Here is a 17,607-nt window from a genome sequence, read left to right as displayed (position 1 = left end):
AAGAACTCTGATTAATGTTATGATCAGTCTTGTCTCTAGAGGACATGTAATGAAGACTTTTAGCCACCTTCTGGCAGAGAGGGAGATTATGGTCTCAAGATAGAGAAAGAAACAAATATTTTTGGACAGCACCACTGTGAGGATTTGCTTTACTTCACTGTGTTTATTTTAAAGTAAGGATGCTTTTAAAAAAATGTTTTTTCTCTATTTTTGTTTGGGAGAGCAGGCTGGAGGAAGTGGAGAGTTAGCAACAGTGATGTTCAAAAAAGAGATACATTAAAAATTGTCTTAATATGCAGAAGGAAGCACAGATAAGCAGGACAGTTTTGAAATAACAGGTGTAATTTTTAAGTAAGTTACATGAAATAGTGATTCATAGTTTCATATCCAATTGTCTTTTTGTGTTTTGCTATAAAAATGAGTAAGTCTGTATTGGGAAGACAAATGTTTAAGTTCAGAATAAAAATTTTAAACATTTTAAAGGAAAATAGGATTAGGGGCCGCCTAGTCTAACCCCCTAATTTTAGTGATGAGGATGCTGAAGTCTAGATGGTGCTGAGTTCCTCGCATAAAGTCACACAGATAGTAGAATCCAGAATGTGAAACCAGCTCCTCTGACTCTAAATCCACCACTTTCCCCTATTGGCTCTGACAAGTCAGGCTGCTCTAAAGCTCTAGGATTGTATTTATAATCTCCTTCCAACTTTCCTTTTTTTCCTCTTGTACTACTATTTTTAGAGAGGCACTGTAGTGGGAAGCACACTGGCCCTCTGGCTCTGGTGTCTGATAACTTAGGTTCAAATCGTGCCTTGAATACTTGCCATCTGGAAATATGTTTTGCATATAATTAATATCACATTCTTTAGCTTCCCAATGGGTGGGAGGAGCATGGGATGGAGAGAATTTGGAACTCAAATTTTTTTAAAAATTAATTTTAAAGAAAGGAAAAAAGACATTCACATGCTAACTTTATTATATATTTAAAAGGAATAGCAAGTTCTACATAATAGATTTGCAGTTTCATGTGCAATCATCTTAATACTATGTTATGGAAATGTTTGTTTTATTCCATAAATTTAAAATTAAATTAAAATTAAAAAAAGAAAAAATTAATGCTAAAAAATATAAATAATCAGCTATGTGACCATGGGCAAGTCACTAAAAGCTCCCTGTGCCTCACTTTCCTTATCTGAAAACTGAAGGGGGGAGGCATTGGATTAGAAGGCTGAGGAAGTCCCTTCCAGCAGTACAGCTCTGATCCTACTTTCTTTTTGACTTGGAAAAGATGAAAATAATATCAGACCAATATAATACATGAATCCTACAGGATGCCAAAGATCTTTGTGCATGTTCTCTTAAAAAAAAAATGCAGCCCCAAATGTCTGGGAAATGAGGTTTCTATCCCTTTCACTCACATATTTTCCCTTTTAAATGTAGTCCCTCTGCCTAACGGTTCAGTGAATGACCTTTTTCTTTATTGCCACTTATTAGATATGACAGGCAGCAACACTCCTCTCAGAGTCTCACTTCACCACAATTATCTAGGAATGCCTTACAGGCAAAAGGCTGCTCCAAGCTCCTTCCTTATGGGATGCCCTCCCCAAAGGCAGCCAGTTCAAAGCAAACCTCTCTTTAACTGGAACACTGACATCCTTGGGAACTTTCTAATCAGGAAAATGCCCCTCCTCCTGTTGGGGTGTAACAATGGACACAAAGATGAAAACTCCAATCACACTGAATTCACATTCAGCACTTTTGAACAAGTTGAGATAGGGGTGGTGGATGGGGAGAGTATGTTTCTAGAAGAAGCATCACTGCTACTGAAGGGCATAGCTGGACTGCTATAGATCACCAAGAGATCTACAGTTGGATATAGGAATAGTTAGATATAGATCTATCTATCTATCTATCTATCTATCTATCTATCTATCTATCTATCTATCTATCTATCTATCTATCTATCTATCTACTATATATACATACAAATAGATATAGTTGGATATAGATCTAATTGTATATAGGAACAATGAGGTCACCCAGAGTGGGGAAATAAATTTACTATGAACCTCGACTAAAAAAACAGGTGGGTGGTGTTGTGGGAGTTTTAATAGATGGATTATATACACCCATGGCTTATGGGTCCTTTGTATATCTACAAATAAAACAAATTAGGTGCCCCTTGACAACATGGCTTAGAACCTAAAACTGGTAAAATATAAAATGGTTAGAATGCTTTTCTCTCATTAAAGTATCTTTATTTTCTTTCCTCTATATTCCTTCTGATTCTCATATTTTGAGGGGAAAAAAGAAAGGGAAAAGGTATGAGAAGAAAATAATAAGAAAAATTAAAAGAAGGAAATAGGGAAAGACTAAATAATCAAAGAATGATAGCACTGGGAGGGACCTTAGCAAACACTTAATCCAGAGGTGGGGAACCTACCACCTTGAGGCCATATGTGGCCTTCTAAGTCCTCAAGTGTGACCCTTTGATTGAATCCAAACTTCACAGAACAAATCTAAAACTTGGATTCAAAGTTGTTTTTTTTTAAATTTTATGTTATTAAGGGGATTTGTTCTGTGAAGTTTGGATTCAAAGGGTTGCACTTGAGGACTTTGGGGCCACATCTAACCTCAAGGCCGTAGGTTCTCCACCCTTGGTCTAGGTTCTGGGTTTATGGGGAGCAGAAGGGACCAAAGACTGAAACTGCCATTCTGAGTCTACTACCTGGGATCTGGAGGACCCAGCAAAAGCCGCACCAGTAGCACTGGGGAAGACCTCCGCCTGCTTCCAGCTCTCCCAACCCTCCCTTATCCTCCCTACGTATATTCACTTTCACTTGGCCCTAGTGAAGGTCCCCAAGGCCCAGGGAGCTCTGCCCATGTTTTTTGGGCCTGGCTGAAGGCTAGAAAGGGATCCTTTCAGGAAATAACTAGGCCTGGATCTGAGAATGCTTGGGCTTTCCTGTTCTCTGGCTTCTCCCTCATCTTCCTGAGCCCCTAGGCCAGGCCTTGAAAGCTGAGGGTAAGGGAGGGAGTAAGTGATGTCTGAAAACCAGGGCCGCCCCATTTTCTTGTCCTCTTTTTTCCTCCTATCCCTAATTTTTTTTTAATTCATTCCATCATTTACTTAAATGAGGCTTCATAAGTCCTAAAGCTACAGCTACAAGAGGCCTAGGAGACTGGCCCAGGGCTACCTAGGTAGTAAGTTGCTCTGTCTCTTTACTGGGTTAATATTTTTATTAGGGCTTCATTATTATGATGATCATCACAGATATTGCCTACTAGCAGACAGGGCAACCTTTGATAATATGACCCAGTATTAGGCTTCCAAAATGGCTGGACCAGTTCACAACTCCACCAATAATGCATCCACAGCCCCTCCAATATTTGTCATTTTCCTTTTTTTTTTGTCAGTTTTGCCAACCTGATGCTTGTGAGATGGTATCTCACAGTTTTTTTTAATGAGCATTTCTCTCATTATTAGTGGATGACTAGGTGGCACAGTGGATAGAGCACAGGGCCTGGAGTCAGGAAGACCCGAGTTCAAATCTGCTTTCAGACACTTACTACTAGCTGTGTGACCCTGGGCAAGTCACTTAATCCCATTTGCCTCAGCTGTTTCATCTGTAAAATGGTCTGGAGAAAGAAGTGGCAAACCACTCCAGTATCTTTGCCATGAAAACCCCAAATGGGGTCATGAACAGTAGCACATAATTGAAATGACTGAACAACAACAAATTCATTATTAGTGATTTAGCACACTTTTTTCATATGGCTATTTTTTCACATGGCTTAGATTTCTTCCTCTGAGAAATGTTTATTCATATCCTTTGACTATCAATTAGAGAATGGCTCTTATTAATAAACAGGCTTCCCTACGGAAAAAAGGGTCCTGGACCCCAACACTGAACCAGAACTAACAGGGAGCTGGTATCTGGCCTGCCCTTAACAACTGGGTTACAAGAGTATTGATGTTTTAGAAATATAATTTACACAATAAGCTCTTTTTCCCAACTACGATCATGAGCTGTGCAAGAAATAATTAAGATAAATAATGCAATAGAAAGCAAACATTCTGGTTTTTGTCCTCTTTAGGTCCCTATTTTGACCAGCCCATTAGAAAACATTGTCCTATTTGTTATTCCCCAAATTCAGCACAGCAGAAACTTTGCACAGGCTTACCACCCCCCCATACCCGGTAAAGCACTTTCCCTTCAAATCTGCCTCGGCATCCAGGCTCAGCTCAGTTGTCTTCCTCCCTCTCCTCCTCCAAGGAATATATTTCCTGCTCTATTTGGTCCTGCTCTCCTCTTTCTCCTATACTTACCTGTTTACATGCAGTATCCACCCCAATAGAATGTAAGCTCCTTGAGGGACTGCTTTTAGTTTGTCTCTGTATCTCCCATGTTTTCAATAGAATTATTGTTGTTGTTGGGGTTTCATTCGTATCTGACTCTTCATGACCCCATTTGGGATTTTCTTGGCAAAGATACTGCAGCTCATTTTACAGATGAGGAAACTGAGGCAAGCAGGGTTAAATGACTTCCCCAGGGTCATACAGCTAGTAAGTGTCTGAAACCAGATTTGAACTCAGGAACATAGGTCTTCCTGACTCCAGGCCCAGCATTCTATCCACAGCACCATCTAGCTGCCCTTCCATAGATTGGCCCCATTTATATTTCTAAAACAGACAGTTCTGATGTAACACAACATAGGGATCCCCAAAAAGCATGGAGCTATGCAAAATTTCTCAATAAAAACCACAGGGCTTACGATAAAAATAGAGTAAGGAACACTACATTCAAAAGCTTTGTCAGTGACATATCAAAAAAAAAAAGATAGGAACCTAATTTTAAAAATCAGGAGCACAGTTTTTATACATGTTAAGGGGTTAACAAGTAACTATTACAATAAATAGTGGCAGGTGTCTGAGGCCTCTGGCTGCTGCTCAGACCTCTGGCCTAGACTAGCAAAATCTCGGGCAAGTAGGGCAGGCTGAAACTCTGGGCCTCAGAGGCTGGAACTTCATGGAGGAAGGGGGTTGGGGTGCAGACCAGCCCCCCCCCCCCAGCTCCTACTGCACCAAGCTAGACAATAAAGATGGCACTTTCCCTTCACAAAGTCCTGTAGTTTGCTTGTGGAAGTGGTCATTCTAAGAGGGGTGAAATGGTGCATTTTTCTTCATTCTGTTTCTGACAGATGAAACTGAGCATAAGCAAACACATTGGAATTATGGTCAAATCCTTCCCTACTACATCAACTGTGCTGGAACAAATCTGAGTTTTCAAAACAAGCTTACGGCCAAAACTGACAGTATTCTCCACCTGCTTCTACTACCAGGTGTGGATACAAACCATGCCCTGGAGTCTTAACCCTTTCAGTTCCAGAACCCTGGCCTTGGTTAGCACCTTCCTGAGTCTTCTATTTCAGATGGTCACCAGACACATTTTCCTCTACTTCCTGGACATCAGCAGCTATCTAACCTGTAGGAACAGATATCACGTTCTAAGAATTTGTTCTAACCCCACCGTCTTCCCAGTTCTGGAACCACAATGAAATCAATGCTGCCCTTACCCCAGGAAAGGGCATGTCAGTCTAATCACTTATGGCACCACTCACCAAATATCCAAAACGTAATACACCTATTTGGCCACCCCCCCCCATAAAAGTTGTTTTCCCCCATTAGAATGTAAGCCTCCTGAGGGCAGGGAAAGTCTGGTCTCATTTTTGTATTTGTTTTCCCAACATTTAGCATAGTGCTTCCACATTTATAAGCACTTAACAAATCCTTTTTCCTGAGGCAAACAAAGATTAAGTAACTTGCCCAAGGTCACTCAGCTAGGAAGTGTCTGAGGCTGGATTTGAACTGAGGGGTTCCTGATTCCAGGCCCAACACGCTATGCAATGTACTGCCTACTGGAGAAATACAGAGAAGGGAGGTGAAGAAGGAACTGCCTTTCAAATTCTGTAAAATGAGGGGATTAGACTCATGTAGGTAGTCTAGAATGTCCTCCCCACCTCACTAGCTCCAAAAGTCTGCTTCTAAGTTTCTAATTATAGCCCCTCCTTTCTTACCTCTAAGTTAACCCCCAAATCTCTCAGAAGTTCTCAGTGGAGAGAATACTGATTTATGATCACCACTGCCAACAATAATCTCCAAGTTTCAATAAAGGCAAAGCATGGCATCAAGAAGGGGCCCAGAAGTGGACATGTTTCTCTAGTAAAAGGAATCATAATGATTTGGGGAAGTACTCATGTTAAGCATTTATAGTTGTTATTAGCTGCATAGTGAACTTTTCCTCCATGTTTCTGATAACTCATCCTGGCACAAAAGTAACCTGGAGGTTGTTGATAGCTATGTCCCCACATAGCTCTGCCTTAGAGTCCCATCACAGCTGAAGACTATATTCACTGTTCAAGTACCAGGCTAAATACAGCAATGCTCACTGCCAAATAGGAGAGCTACTAGGTCATAAAGTCTTTCACCCGAGACTCAATGAAACACAGAAAAACACAGAACAGGTCTCAGTACCAACACCCTTCCAATTTTGGTGCCTGCATGATGGAAAATAGGACAAAAGACATTAAGAATCTCAGAATTTTCAGACCATAAATATTCATCTAACTGTGGGTGCCCTCAATTTCCAACAACCAAGTAGATATATCACTGGAAGAAAGAAATCATATCTGATATTGACATTCTCACTTTAATTAAACCAGAAAATGTGAGGAAGTTATAGCTAAATGGAAGGACAGTTCACAGGTTCTCTTTAGAGACAGATAAAAGAATTGAACAAGAGAGCTTAGAAACCATGTCAGCCAGCAAACATTTGATATCCTTGCTAAAGGAGAGAATCATAATAAACAAGGGCAAAACTAGTTTAGAATTAAAATTCATCTGCAAACCTTTATGGAACATAGTGTAAGGTTATTAGCAGTATCCTCTCATAAAACAGTAAGAGAAGAAGAGAAAATAAGTTTACAGAAATACATGTGAGATCCAATAAAGCAAGATCATCTAAGTTAGTCCATAAAATTGGTTGATAAAATTAGATTAGGATAACAGACAAAAATCTGAAAAGATCCATCAAAATTTCTATAACAAATTATTCAGTTTATTGATGAGAGTGGAGCCAGCCACCACATTTGGACTCAAAGATTATAGTCCTTGATACACTACGTAAGGAAGTAGAAATGGTCCTAAAGAGGACAAAAATGGGAATAGTTGCTAGGCTAGACCAAGTATACACAGAGGTTGTCCATGTTGAAGGCGACATGATCTTGACAGCATGGAGGGATGAATCTAAAAATATCTGAAAGAAGGGAAGAAACAACTATTAGGGAAAATTGGACAATATCACTTCTAGCCTGGGGCACTAAGAGGTCATGACTTGCCCAGGGTCACACAGGTAGCATGCCTCAAAGGTGGAACTGGAAGCCAAGTCTTTCTGACTCTGAAGCTATCCTTCTACTCATTAGGCCATGCTTTTTTACATCTCTATGATCTCTTTTCATCTGGACATTGGTAATGTCCTGCAGACTTTTATATGTCTCTCCATTGCCCTTTGGGTGACTTGGAATTCTAACTCTTCAAAGACTGGGATATTCCATGATTCACAGCGATTCAGCATCATTGGAATATTGGTGTTAAAAAGATAGAGATAGAGAAAGAGAGATCTATGGTTGTATCTACTGGTATGGATATATTGATACATATTAAAATCTAGATGTATTTATAGATGCAATCTATATATTATGTACTTAGATCTGTTAATCTATATAGATGATCTAATAGATATATCAATATATCTAGCTCTAAATAGATGACATATAGGCCTATAAACAACCTGTGAACTATGTCTATAGACACAGTTTGTGTATATAATCTATACATCTCTATATTGATAGATCTATATGTGTTTATAGATAGACAGATATGAAAATTTATATTTCTATCTATCTAAGATAGATACAGAAGATAGGCAATGAGCTGGGCCCAGATTTAGACTGAATTTAAATTTAAACTATTTAAAGAAAGTGGGATGGATTAGTTTGGAAAGTTGCATAGTACAGGCAAGCAGAAGATTCTCTCTTTTTAAAACCAATATCCTTCCAACAATGCTGAATTGCTGTGAATCATGGAATATCACAGTCTTTGAAGAGTTAGAATTCCAAGTCATCCAAAGGGCAATGGAGAGACACATAAGTGGACTGCAGGACATGACCAATGAATAATTACATATAAACAGATGAAAATGTAAGAACGCATGGCCTAATGGGTAGAGGGATAGCCTCAGAGTCAAAAAGACTTGGATTCCAGTCCCACCTCTGAGGCATACTACCTATGTGACCCTGGGCAAGCCATAACTCTCAGTGCCCCCATTCTAGGAGTTGCAGACTTATTTTGATATGGAGACTGTGGGTAGGGGAAGGCACTAAGGCCAATGTATCTTTGATGCATATTCCTGCTATGTTAGGACTAAGTGAACCTCCTTTTGCTAACTGTTCCACAGCCTATGAGTTCTTCATTCCTAACCTAACATGGAAACTTAATCGGGTCAAAGTGTCAAGATTGTCCCTAACTACGGTTATTATAAGCTGCTCAGCACAACCTTTTCCCATTTCAAATAGTGCCTTGTATTGTAGACAACAGTGCTAATTTTTCCTTTTTACCAACAGAAAAACAAGTTCCAGGTGTGGGGGATAATTGATAACTGAGGAAATAATCTGAACAATACAATTAATTAGCAAAACAGGCATAATAAATGGGTCAATGGACTCCCCAAAGACCCTAAATACAGATCAGAACAGATTTTTATTAAAAACAATCAAATAAAACTAATTAATTAAAAGAAAGCAATTAACAGGATACAAAATTAGGTAATCTGATTTCTAACTGGAGGAAAAATTAAAGGCTTTCCAAGTTTGGAGGTGGTGGTGATGGTGGGGAACAATGAGTTTAGACTGAGTTGGGAGGGAACTGGGTCTTTTTTTTCCAACAATGGAGGGATGCGTTTATGAAACAAGAAATGGCTTATACCATCCAGTTGATTTGCATGAATGATTTACAGAGAAATAACAACATGGAGGAAATACATGTGGGAGTACAAGATGGAGTCAATATTCATAAGATATAATCTTAATTGATTCTCTTGATTCCCACACCAAACCAACTCCATTTTACCATGGGTCTTCACTCCAAGCTTTCCACCTCAGTGAGTTAGGTGAACACATGGGAATAGAAAAAATGGCCCATTCTGACTTCCAGTAGGGTGGGGGCTCCATTGCTTTTCAAACAGGCACTTAAGAGATCACAAAAGCATAGATTTGGAGCCAGAAAGGGCCTTAGAAGTCAGTGTCCAACCCCATCATTTTACAGATGAGGAAACTGAGGCCCATTAAGAGTAAGTGACTTGTCCAGGATCTCGTGGATACTTTGAATATAGCAGTAGAAGAGAGACCAAAATCCAAGTCTTCCTGACTTGAGGGCCACAGCTCTATCTATACCCCATTGGCTCAGGAATAATGTATGCTGTTGAAGTTTGTACTGATCCAATTTCTTCTTTGCTCCACCATCTTGGCTCCATCCCCGAGTCAATTTCTTCTTGGCTTTACATGCAAATACAGACTGGCTATGAAATCCCATGGATCATTTTGTGAATTTCCACATCTAAACCAAGATAAAAAATATGGTTAAATCCCTGGACCTCCATTCCCTAGAAGGAACAGCACACTCCAGAAAAGACAAAACCCAGCCCTTCAAAGAACATATTGGGCAAAGAGTTCTCTAGGGCTACAATTCCTCAGACTCCCTCCTCAAGGGTCTATAATCATTGATGAATTAAGCCCACAAGAGGACCAGTGAAAAAAAGGAGCCTTTCCAATTAACCAGCATGTATTTCCTCTCCCTTTCAACTTCAACTCATCCCTAGAAAAGAAGAAAAATAAAACCCTTATAACAAATATACGTAGTCAAGCCAAAATCCCATATTGGCCATGTCTAAAAAAAATGGGTCTCATTCAACATATTGAGTCCATTGCCTCTCTGTCAGGAGGTGGATAGGATTCTCCAACACTGGTCCTCCAGTTACCACTGATCACTGTGTTGAGCAGTGTTCTTAGGTCTTTCAGACGTTCATTTTCACAATGTTGTTAATCTCGTCTGATTTGTTCTGGTTGTGATCCCTTCACTTTTTGGATGGCTGGAGAGCACTGTCAGAGGTGTTTCACAGAGAAAAAGGAAACAGGAAGCACCTGTTCACCTTTCTCCATCACTTTCCTTCCAATCCTGGCCCATATGAGTGCAATGTGTAAGATCAATGTCTCCTCTCCTGAGCCCTCTGCCATCAATTATCCCCTCCCATTGCTCAGAGGAGGGATCCAAGCCCTAATCATCTTATACCTTATCACAGTCTTTTTACACCCTACTCTCCCTTCAGTATACTCTGGCCTCCTTGCATAAGAGACTGCATTTTCAGTGACCCATGTTGGGTATTTAAGTCTTACCTAAGGTCCCAGCTTCTGCAAGAATTCTCTCCTGGTGCTCTTCTATGCCAGGTCCTTCCCCGAGATATCTCCAATAAGTCCCATCTATATCTTGTTGTATGTACTTTGTTTGCATGTTGTTTCCTCCATTAGACTGTGAGCTACCAGAGAATTGGAGACTGTTTTTTGCCTTTGTACCCCAAACACTTATCACAACGCCAGACACATAGTAGGTACTTAGTAATACTTGTTGACTTGACTTGGTTAGAATGTAGCAGACCCAGAGGAAAGAGGTGTGTCTTTGGTTTCTACACTCTGGTTGCTGGGCTAAAACTGGGACAATTTTCTGCCTTTAACTGAAGGAATCCAAGATAGCTTGGCTTCTGCTAATGCTGGTGACCTCTAGGTTACATATTGGTGCCCACTGGAAAAATCTAGTCCTTGCTAGAACAAAGGCAATGGAGTCAGTTTTCCTTGCTTAACCCTACACACTTTAATCTTCATTCTTGCCCACGTAGTCTATTTGAAAATATGGTACCATAGTGGCCTAGTGTCTTACACATAGTAAGAGTTTAATAAGTTACTATTATTGAACTGGAGTCCTTTTTTGTTTCACTGCTGTCTGGTGGTAATTGTTTTGTTTTTTTTTCCATTTGAGTCTCAACCCCAAAGGCAGTCCAACTTGGTAGGAGAGGCAAGGATCAACTTTCTCTTCCAAGGGCAGGGCTCTGGGCCCTACCCTAAAGATATACAAATACCTCATGGAAGACTTCTTTATTGATTTCTAAAATCTAGCCCCAGGAAAAGGCATCACCTCCAGATTTTTCCTAGGGAAAATCTGCAATGTCAGTAGCTTGAACAAATGGTAACTTAGAAACCTGAATAGCAGGCGTTACAGTGTCTTGTCTCATGCTCTAGGCACCACTAACAAGCATGGCAGGAATTGTAGAATTAAGCATCCAACATGATACTATAATGATGAGCATACTTCAGTTAGTAGATTTTAATAAGATTTTAATAATACTGGTAAAACGCCAAATTGCATAATGACTGAAAATATGGAGTACAAAAACCTTGGAGACGATAAAAGTTCAGCAAAATATAATGCTTTATTTTTTTTTTAAAGAGAGCAAGTAATACTCTCCAAGAGAAGAGAGTCATTTCTAAACAAAGGGACTAAACACAGCTAATAAAAAATTAAATTAGATAAAAGACAAGGTGCACTGACATGCATTCCCAAGCCTCGTGCTGATTAGTGAGGCTGTTTGGTTAAGCAATATTTTTGAAGACAAAGGCAATGAGCCAGTTTGATTAAATATGCCCAAGTCACCACTCTAGCTAGAACAGGCTGCCTCCAAGTGGGCTCAATGCTTTTATTTTAAATTTAGTCTCATGTTAGAGAGTAGCCCAGGTGCTGAACAAAGGCGGTCTGCAAGAGGACAGACAGAACCCAGCCCTAGTGTGCAGACACAGTTTCCAGGAGATGAGAAGAGGAAGGAGAAAGGATTTGGAGTTATGGGTCAGAATGCCAACTCTGATACTTATTCCCTGGGTGAACCTCAGTGAGTCATTTCTCTTTCTGTTGCCTCATCTGTTACATGAATGGTGGGATTAAGTAATATAAGAAGTTCCTTGAAACATGAAATCCTGTGAGTCCTTGACCTTAAATCTACAAACAATTAACAGTGTTTTGTGGGTCAGGAACAAATTATTACAAACAATGGACGGTACATGGAAGTTTGAAGAACAAGGTGAATTAAATGTAGTGTCTGACAAGAAGACGAAAAGTGATTCACAAAAAAACCCAGCTGTTTCTGCTCAGATCTCGTGACTAAGGTAAATGACAACTGGTAAATGATCACACAAGTAAGCACTCAATCTGTATTTACTGATATGGTGCAATGCCCCTCTGTCAGGATCTAACAAGACAAACCAGCAATCCTAAACATGTGACTGTCTTCTTTTTTTGTGACCTTCTCCCAGCACTATTTTGAAGCTACCATAAGATGAGTCTGTTTTTAACAAGGGCACTTCCATGTTCTACTTCATTGGGACCAGATGTTCAACACAGTGTGTCTGCTCATCCCCGCTAAGAAGACAACAACAATTATTTATCTGTTCTTCTAGCACAAGTAAGCACACTGCATATTACTGAAAACTGAAGCGATACGATGGTGTAGAGTTTACCTAGGTAATCCCTACTGGCCCCAGCGATTAGGTACCAGGGTAAGAGGATGGTGCTCTTATCGTAGAGCCACAGATCATGTATGCCCAACCTGTTATTTTTACAGATGAGAAAGCAGAGGCCAACAGATTAAGGCATTCGCCCACTTTACAGTAACTGGTAAATGGCAGAGTCAGGATTTAAACCCAGGGCCTCTAACTCCAAATCTGACTCCTTTCACTGCTCTGTTTTTTTCTGGGAAAGGAAGAAAAGAAACACCTCTACCCAAGCCTTGCCTATGCTATAGATGTTTCTCCATTTCGAATCACAAATCAATAGTTTAAACAGATGTAGATTCCATGAGAGCAGAGAGACAGTAAGGGAGATCTGAGGCTTTCTTTAGAAGTCTACTTTTGCTGTACTGGCTATTAAAAAGTTATGGGTGACTTCAAGATGAAAGGCATTAGCAGCTTCTTAGAAGAGGATAATCCCAATCTTCTAGAGTTTTAATGAGATGTAACTCACTAAGGCTTTTGACTTGGTTGGGTGTTAATTGAATCAAAGTCAATGACAATCTTGCCGTACTTGGGTGTGAATTTCCTAAACATAAAAAAAAGAAGAAAAATATAAAGATCTCATGAGTAGATTAAAATAATTTGTTTACTTTGACTTAAGCAACATTTTCTATAAGGAAAAAAAAATGCTCTATGTTTCGCTTGAAATTTTATCTGAGCCAATTAGAGTACACCATACTGAGAGAAAAATGAACAAAAAAGGCAAAGACAAAAAGACACATGGGATTGCTTAGGTTGTGTGTTGTTTAAGCTTTGGAGTTCATGAATTATCAGGGAGTCAACGAATTTCTAACAAGTGAGCTGCAGGACATAACATCAGATTAGTGGCTTTCTCCCAAAATTTATCTCATTTTCTATCAAATTTTTGCAGTAAGTTTAGAAAGTGTATTTCTGGTGGCTCAAGAGTCTTAAGTTTTACTTCACATCTTGCATAGGGGCAGATAAATCAATGAACTTTTAACAGAAAGTTATTTAAAAATTATACTTGCAAGTATAAAATTAAAATGAGCCCCAAACACTTAAAAAAACCTCAAATCTTCCCCAGCAACTAAAAAAAGACACTATTTGGGGACTGCATTTATTTCTTTGGATCAATCAGCAAACAAAGAATTATGCAAATAACATGGTGTTAAAGTCTCATAAGGCATTGCACTTTGTTTAATTCAGGAAATTCATTAAGCACAGCCCATATCCCTAACCATTAATGTAATAGGCAAAGACCTTAGGTCATTATCTTAAGCCCACTGTTGATTATGCTGCTGACCATTATAAACCATCCATGGCATCAGACCCATTTCCTTAAGCTTTGCCATCTCAAAAAAGGCTCAACTAACTTTTCCCCAGGAATCCAGGTGGCTGATCTAGCTTCCAAGTAAAACTTCTCATATTCCTCTTTTGCCCAGCCAAGATGATGATCAAAATCCAAATAGCTTTTGAAGGCAAGAAATAACTGAATGACTTCAAACCTCAATTTAAAATACTGCTGTAGGAATTCCTGGGTGTCTCAACTTAGCAGGCTGCTTTCATCCTAAAATTTTCTATGCCACATTTGTTATATTTGCAAAATTTAAGAAGGTCTTATGTTAATATTGTAAAACTCTGTGAATTTTTAAATCCCCCCCCCCCAGAACAATTAGTCAAAGCCTTAGAAAGTTACTGGAATTGAAGTCTGTTAAACAGATTGCCTTCAGATGCTCCTGTCATTGCTTTTAAAAATCTATTCTTTCGATGACATTGTACAGATTCTTATAACACTGACAGTGTTTCCATCATTTCAAAAGCCCCAACAAAGCAAAGAAAGTCAGGTATCCCGGAGAGTAACTAGAGAGCATACTCCAATGTTGATGCAAGTCAAATAAACCTCTTCATTAGGAACAGAGATTTTTTTCAGAACTCAAACAAACAAAATAAAAACCTCACATCCATGAAAGGTTTGTCCTTTTTACCTGAATTTAATCCCGGCCAAGTCAAACATGACTCTTGCAGCTGTGGCTTCATCACTATCATGGTATTTATCAGATATAAAAATAACTTCTTTTATACCTTAAGAGATAATGTGGAAAAGTCCATTAGGAAATGCAGATATGTATAATATATAAGATTTACAGAAACAGATGGAGTCCTTGCAGTATCTGCTTAATTACACTTTGTAAGGTGAACTTATAGAAAATTCCAATTCTTACTAGCAAAAATCCCTATCTTCCATTCTCTGACATAGAAAAGAACAGTTAGTACATAATTTTCCCAATAATCAACTTAGAGTCCCACCTCTACCCTCTTAACGTGAAATGGAAACGTACTAAAACATTTAAGGTTTGAGAGGATGACTGAATTTTAGGTATGGGATTGAAGATTTAAGAGCTGAGGTCAGCTTTGGTCCATCTCCCTCATTTTATGGATGAAAAAACTGAGGTCTAACACAAGTAAGTACACTATATTAAGGAAGGACCTAACTTGAAGCAATAAGATATTGTAGATCTAGAGTCTACCTACGAAATCCCAACCAGCCCCAATGGCTGGGTACCAGGGTACTAAGATAATAAAGTGGCTTGCCCAACAGGTAATAAGCAGTTTGGACTGAATTTAAACTAAATTGGCTTCAACGCTGGACAGTCAATGGCATGGTGGATAGATGACTGGGGAAGTCAGGAAGAGCAGGTTCAAATCATGCCTCCGACTCTGTTGTTTGCCTTTTGTTTTAGAAGAGGACCAATGACATCACAGGGTGATGTCTTGACTCATGAGTGAATTGGACTGGAGTGAAGCAGAGCTGCACAAAGTCTCACTCTCTCTTCCAGAGTCATGGAAGTGCAGCGGTGAGACAAAAATCAAGACGATTGGTGATGGCCTACAATGTAGTCAGTGGATGACCTTGGCATCTTCAATGTCTGACCAAGCTCTAAAGGCTCCATGGAGCCTGCTTCAGCCATCTTCATGGCCATTGGAACATGTTGTTCTCATCCATCCATTCCACCAGGAGAAATCTGTACATTCTGGGGGAGACACCCCACCCCAACACCAATGGGTTTGAGGCCTGTCAGTTACCCTTAACCTGGTTTAGCCCAACTGCTGAAACAGTTTACTAGAGTGTGTCCACTGCACACACTACAGCTTCACAGGTGGACGCCAAAAGTGGAAAGCACCTCTGAAAAGGGCACGGCAGGCCTCACACCAGAGGTGCTGGTCCTCCCCGAATACTCTATACACCTCTGCCTTACCCCCGTGTCTGTGTGACCCTGGGCAAATCACTTTACATCGCTACGCCTCATTTGTAAAATAAGGAATCAGACTTAATGGCTTCTAAGGTCCCTTCCAAGTCTTAATCTGTGAACTCTACATTCACAAATTATAACTCAAGATGCTACTTTGGGGCAACTCCATAGTGGAGAGGACCTGGAAAATTTAAAGCAGGGCTCTTAACATTCTTAACAGCCATGAACTCCAGTTTAAAAAATATTTTGACGATTGAATTTCAATATGACTAGTTTTCTTCTTAATCCTATGTATTTTATCTTGCTTTTAAAAACATCATTCTGGAGAAGTTCATAAACATCACCAGGCCACCAGAGAGGTCCATGACCCAAAAAAGTTTAAGAGTCTCTGATTTAGAAATTAAGTGCCAAAACACTTCCAATTCCAATGTTTTATAGTTTGAGAGGTATAGATGTGTTTATTTCAAACTAGTTCCTTGGAAGCAAAGATAGAACATACCTGTCCTCATCCCCTTCTGACAATACCAAGCTGGAAAGTTACCCCACCTGTGCTAGCAGGCTCCCTGCTTTTCCCTACCCACATATAAACAAGACTGTGCTTTTTTTGATTCTTGTCTCTTTTCCATTGTTCCCTCTGGAGAATGCAGTCCAGGGAAAATAAAACCCGAGGGAGAGCACAAAAGGAGGCCAGAAAGGTATTTTTATAAGAGCCCTTCAACATGAGGCTTTTGATTTCAATACCCCCACACTCAATCTGTTCAGAACCACATGGAGGCACATGATAAACAGGCCCTTTAAGCCACACATCTGGCCAACATGATAAGTGTTTAGGACTCAAGCCGAGAGCTTTATGGAGATAAAGTATACTGTAGTTAGCTCAATACTTGGATATCATAGTCTGAAGAAGGAGAAACGTTCCAAGCGGCACCCTTGCTGCAAGAACACAGATTTATAGCAGCTGTAATAAGAGGAAAAATTAAAGGCTGGTCATATAAGTCTTATGACATTTCTGAACAAAGATATTTTAAAATCTTCAAGTATCTACCCTATATTATATACAAATTAAAATTTCATGGAGAGGCTCCCAACTGACCTTGTTTCAGACAGAAGTTCATTTCCTCCCCCTAATCTATGCATAATATGTCAGAGTACAGTAAATTGACAGTAATTATATTCAATGCCGGTGTTGTTCTTTGGCAGCTCGGTGGTTTAAGAAGTTGCAAACCTAAATTAAAAACATGCTAAGAATCACAGAGGATACAATTAGTCTTAGAATACCTGGTACCATTCAAACACAAAACATGGGAAATCTCCTGCGAAGTTGATAGTGCAATTAATTTAGATCTAAACAACAGCAATTTAAAATCAAATACATCTGTGATGAGGTACTCAGGAGCAGACAGCAATGCAAATGTGACAAATCAACCTGGCACCAGCTCTTACCTGCCTGGATGATGAGTTTAGCACATTCATTACACGGGAATAAGGCAACATACATGGTGCAACCCTTCACATCCGCGGAGTTTTTGTTCATAATGGCATTCAGTTCAGCATGGCACACTGCATGATGAGAGAGGGAAAAACAATACTCCAGGTCATGAAGAATATATTGTTACTGAGGAAGTTCTTTTAACTGTATCCTATACGAGATCAATCACCTGAATGATGAAGA

General features: G+C 39.5%; 1 protein-coding gene across 2 annotated transcripts in view; it reads right to left on the bottom strand.

Annotated features, from left to right (window-relative positions):
- Positions 1-8,796: 8,796 nt before the first annotated feature.
- DCTD (dCMP deaminase) overlaps positions 8,797-17,607 on the bottom strand; it is a 50,965-nt gene continuing 42,154 nt past the window's right edge. Inside the window, exons 4-8 of one of the 2 annotated variants that reach the window (XM_078148135.1) lie at positions 17,379-17,495; positions 14,670-14,766; positions 13,175-13,249; positions 10,507-10,646; positions 8,797-9,670 (exon numbers count right to left, since the gene is read on the bottom strand). In XM_078148135.1, coding sequence (XP_078004261.1) covers positions 9,633-9,670; positions 10,507-10,646; positions 13,175-13,249; positions 14,670-14,766; positions 17,379-17,495 — 467 coding nt within the window. In that variant the 3' untranslated portion in view covers positions 8,797-9,632. The remainder of the gene's footprint in view (positions 9,671-10,506; positions 10,647-13,174; positions 13,250-14,669; positions 14,767-17,378; positions 17,496-17,607) is intronic. The other variant, XM_021007702.2, reaches the window with a different exon arrangement.

Source organism: Phascolarctos cinereus, unplaced genomic scaffold, assembly GCF_003287225.1.
Source record: "Phascolarctos cinereus isolate Bilbo 61053 unplaced genomic scaffold, phaCin_HiC Scaffold_9;HRSCAF=440, whole genome shotgun sequence".
Taxonomy (NCBI): Eukaryota; Metazoa; Chordata; class Mammalia; order Diprotodontia; family Phascolarctidae; genus Phascolarctos; species Phascolarctos cinereus.
This window is presented reverse-complemented; position numbering and strand designations above follow the sequence as displayed.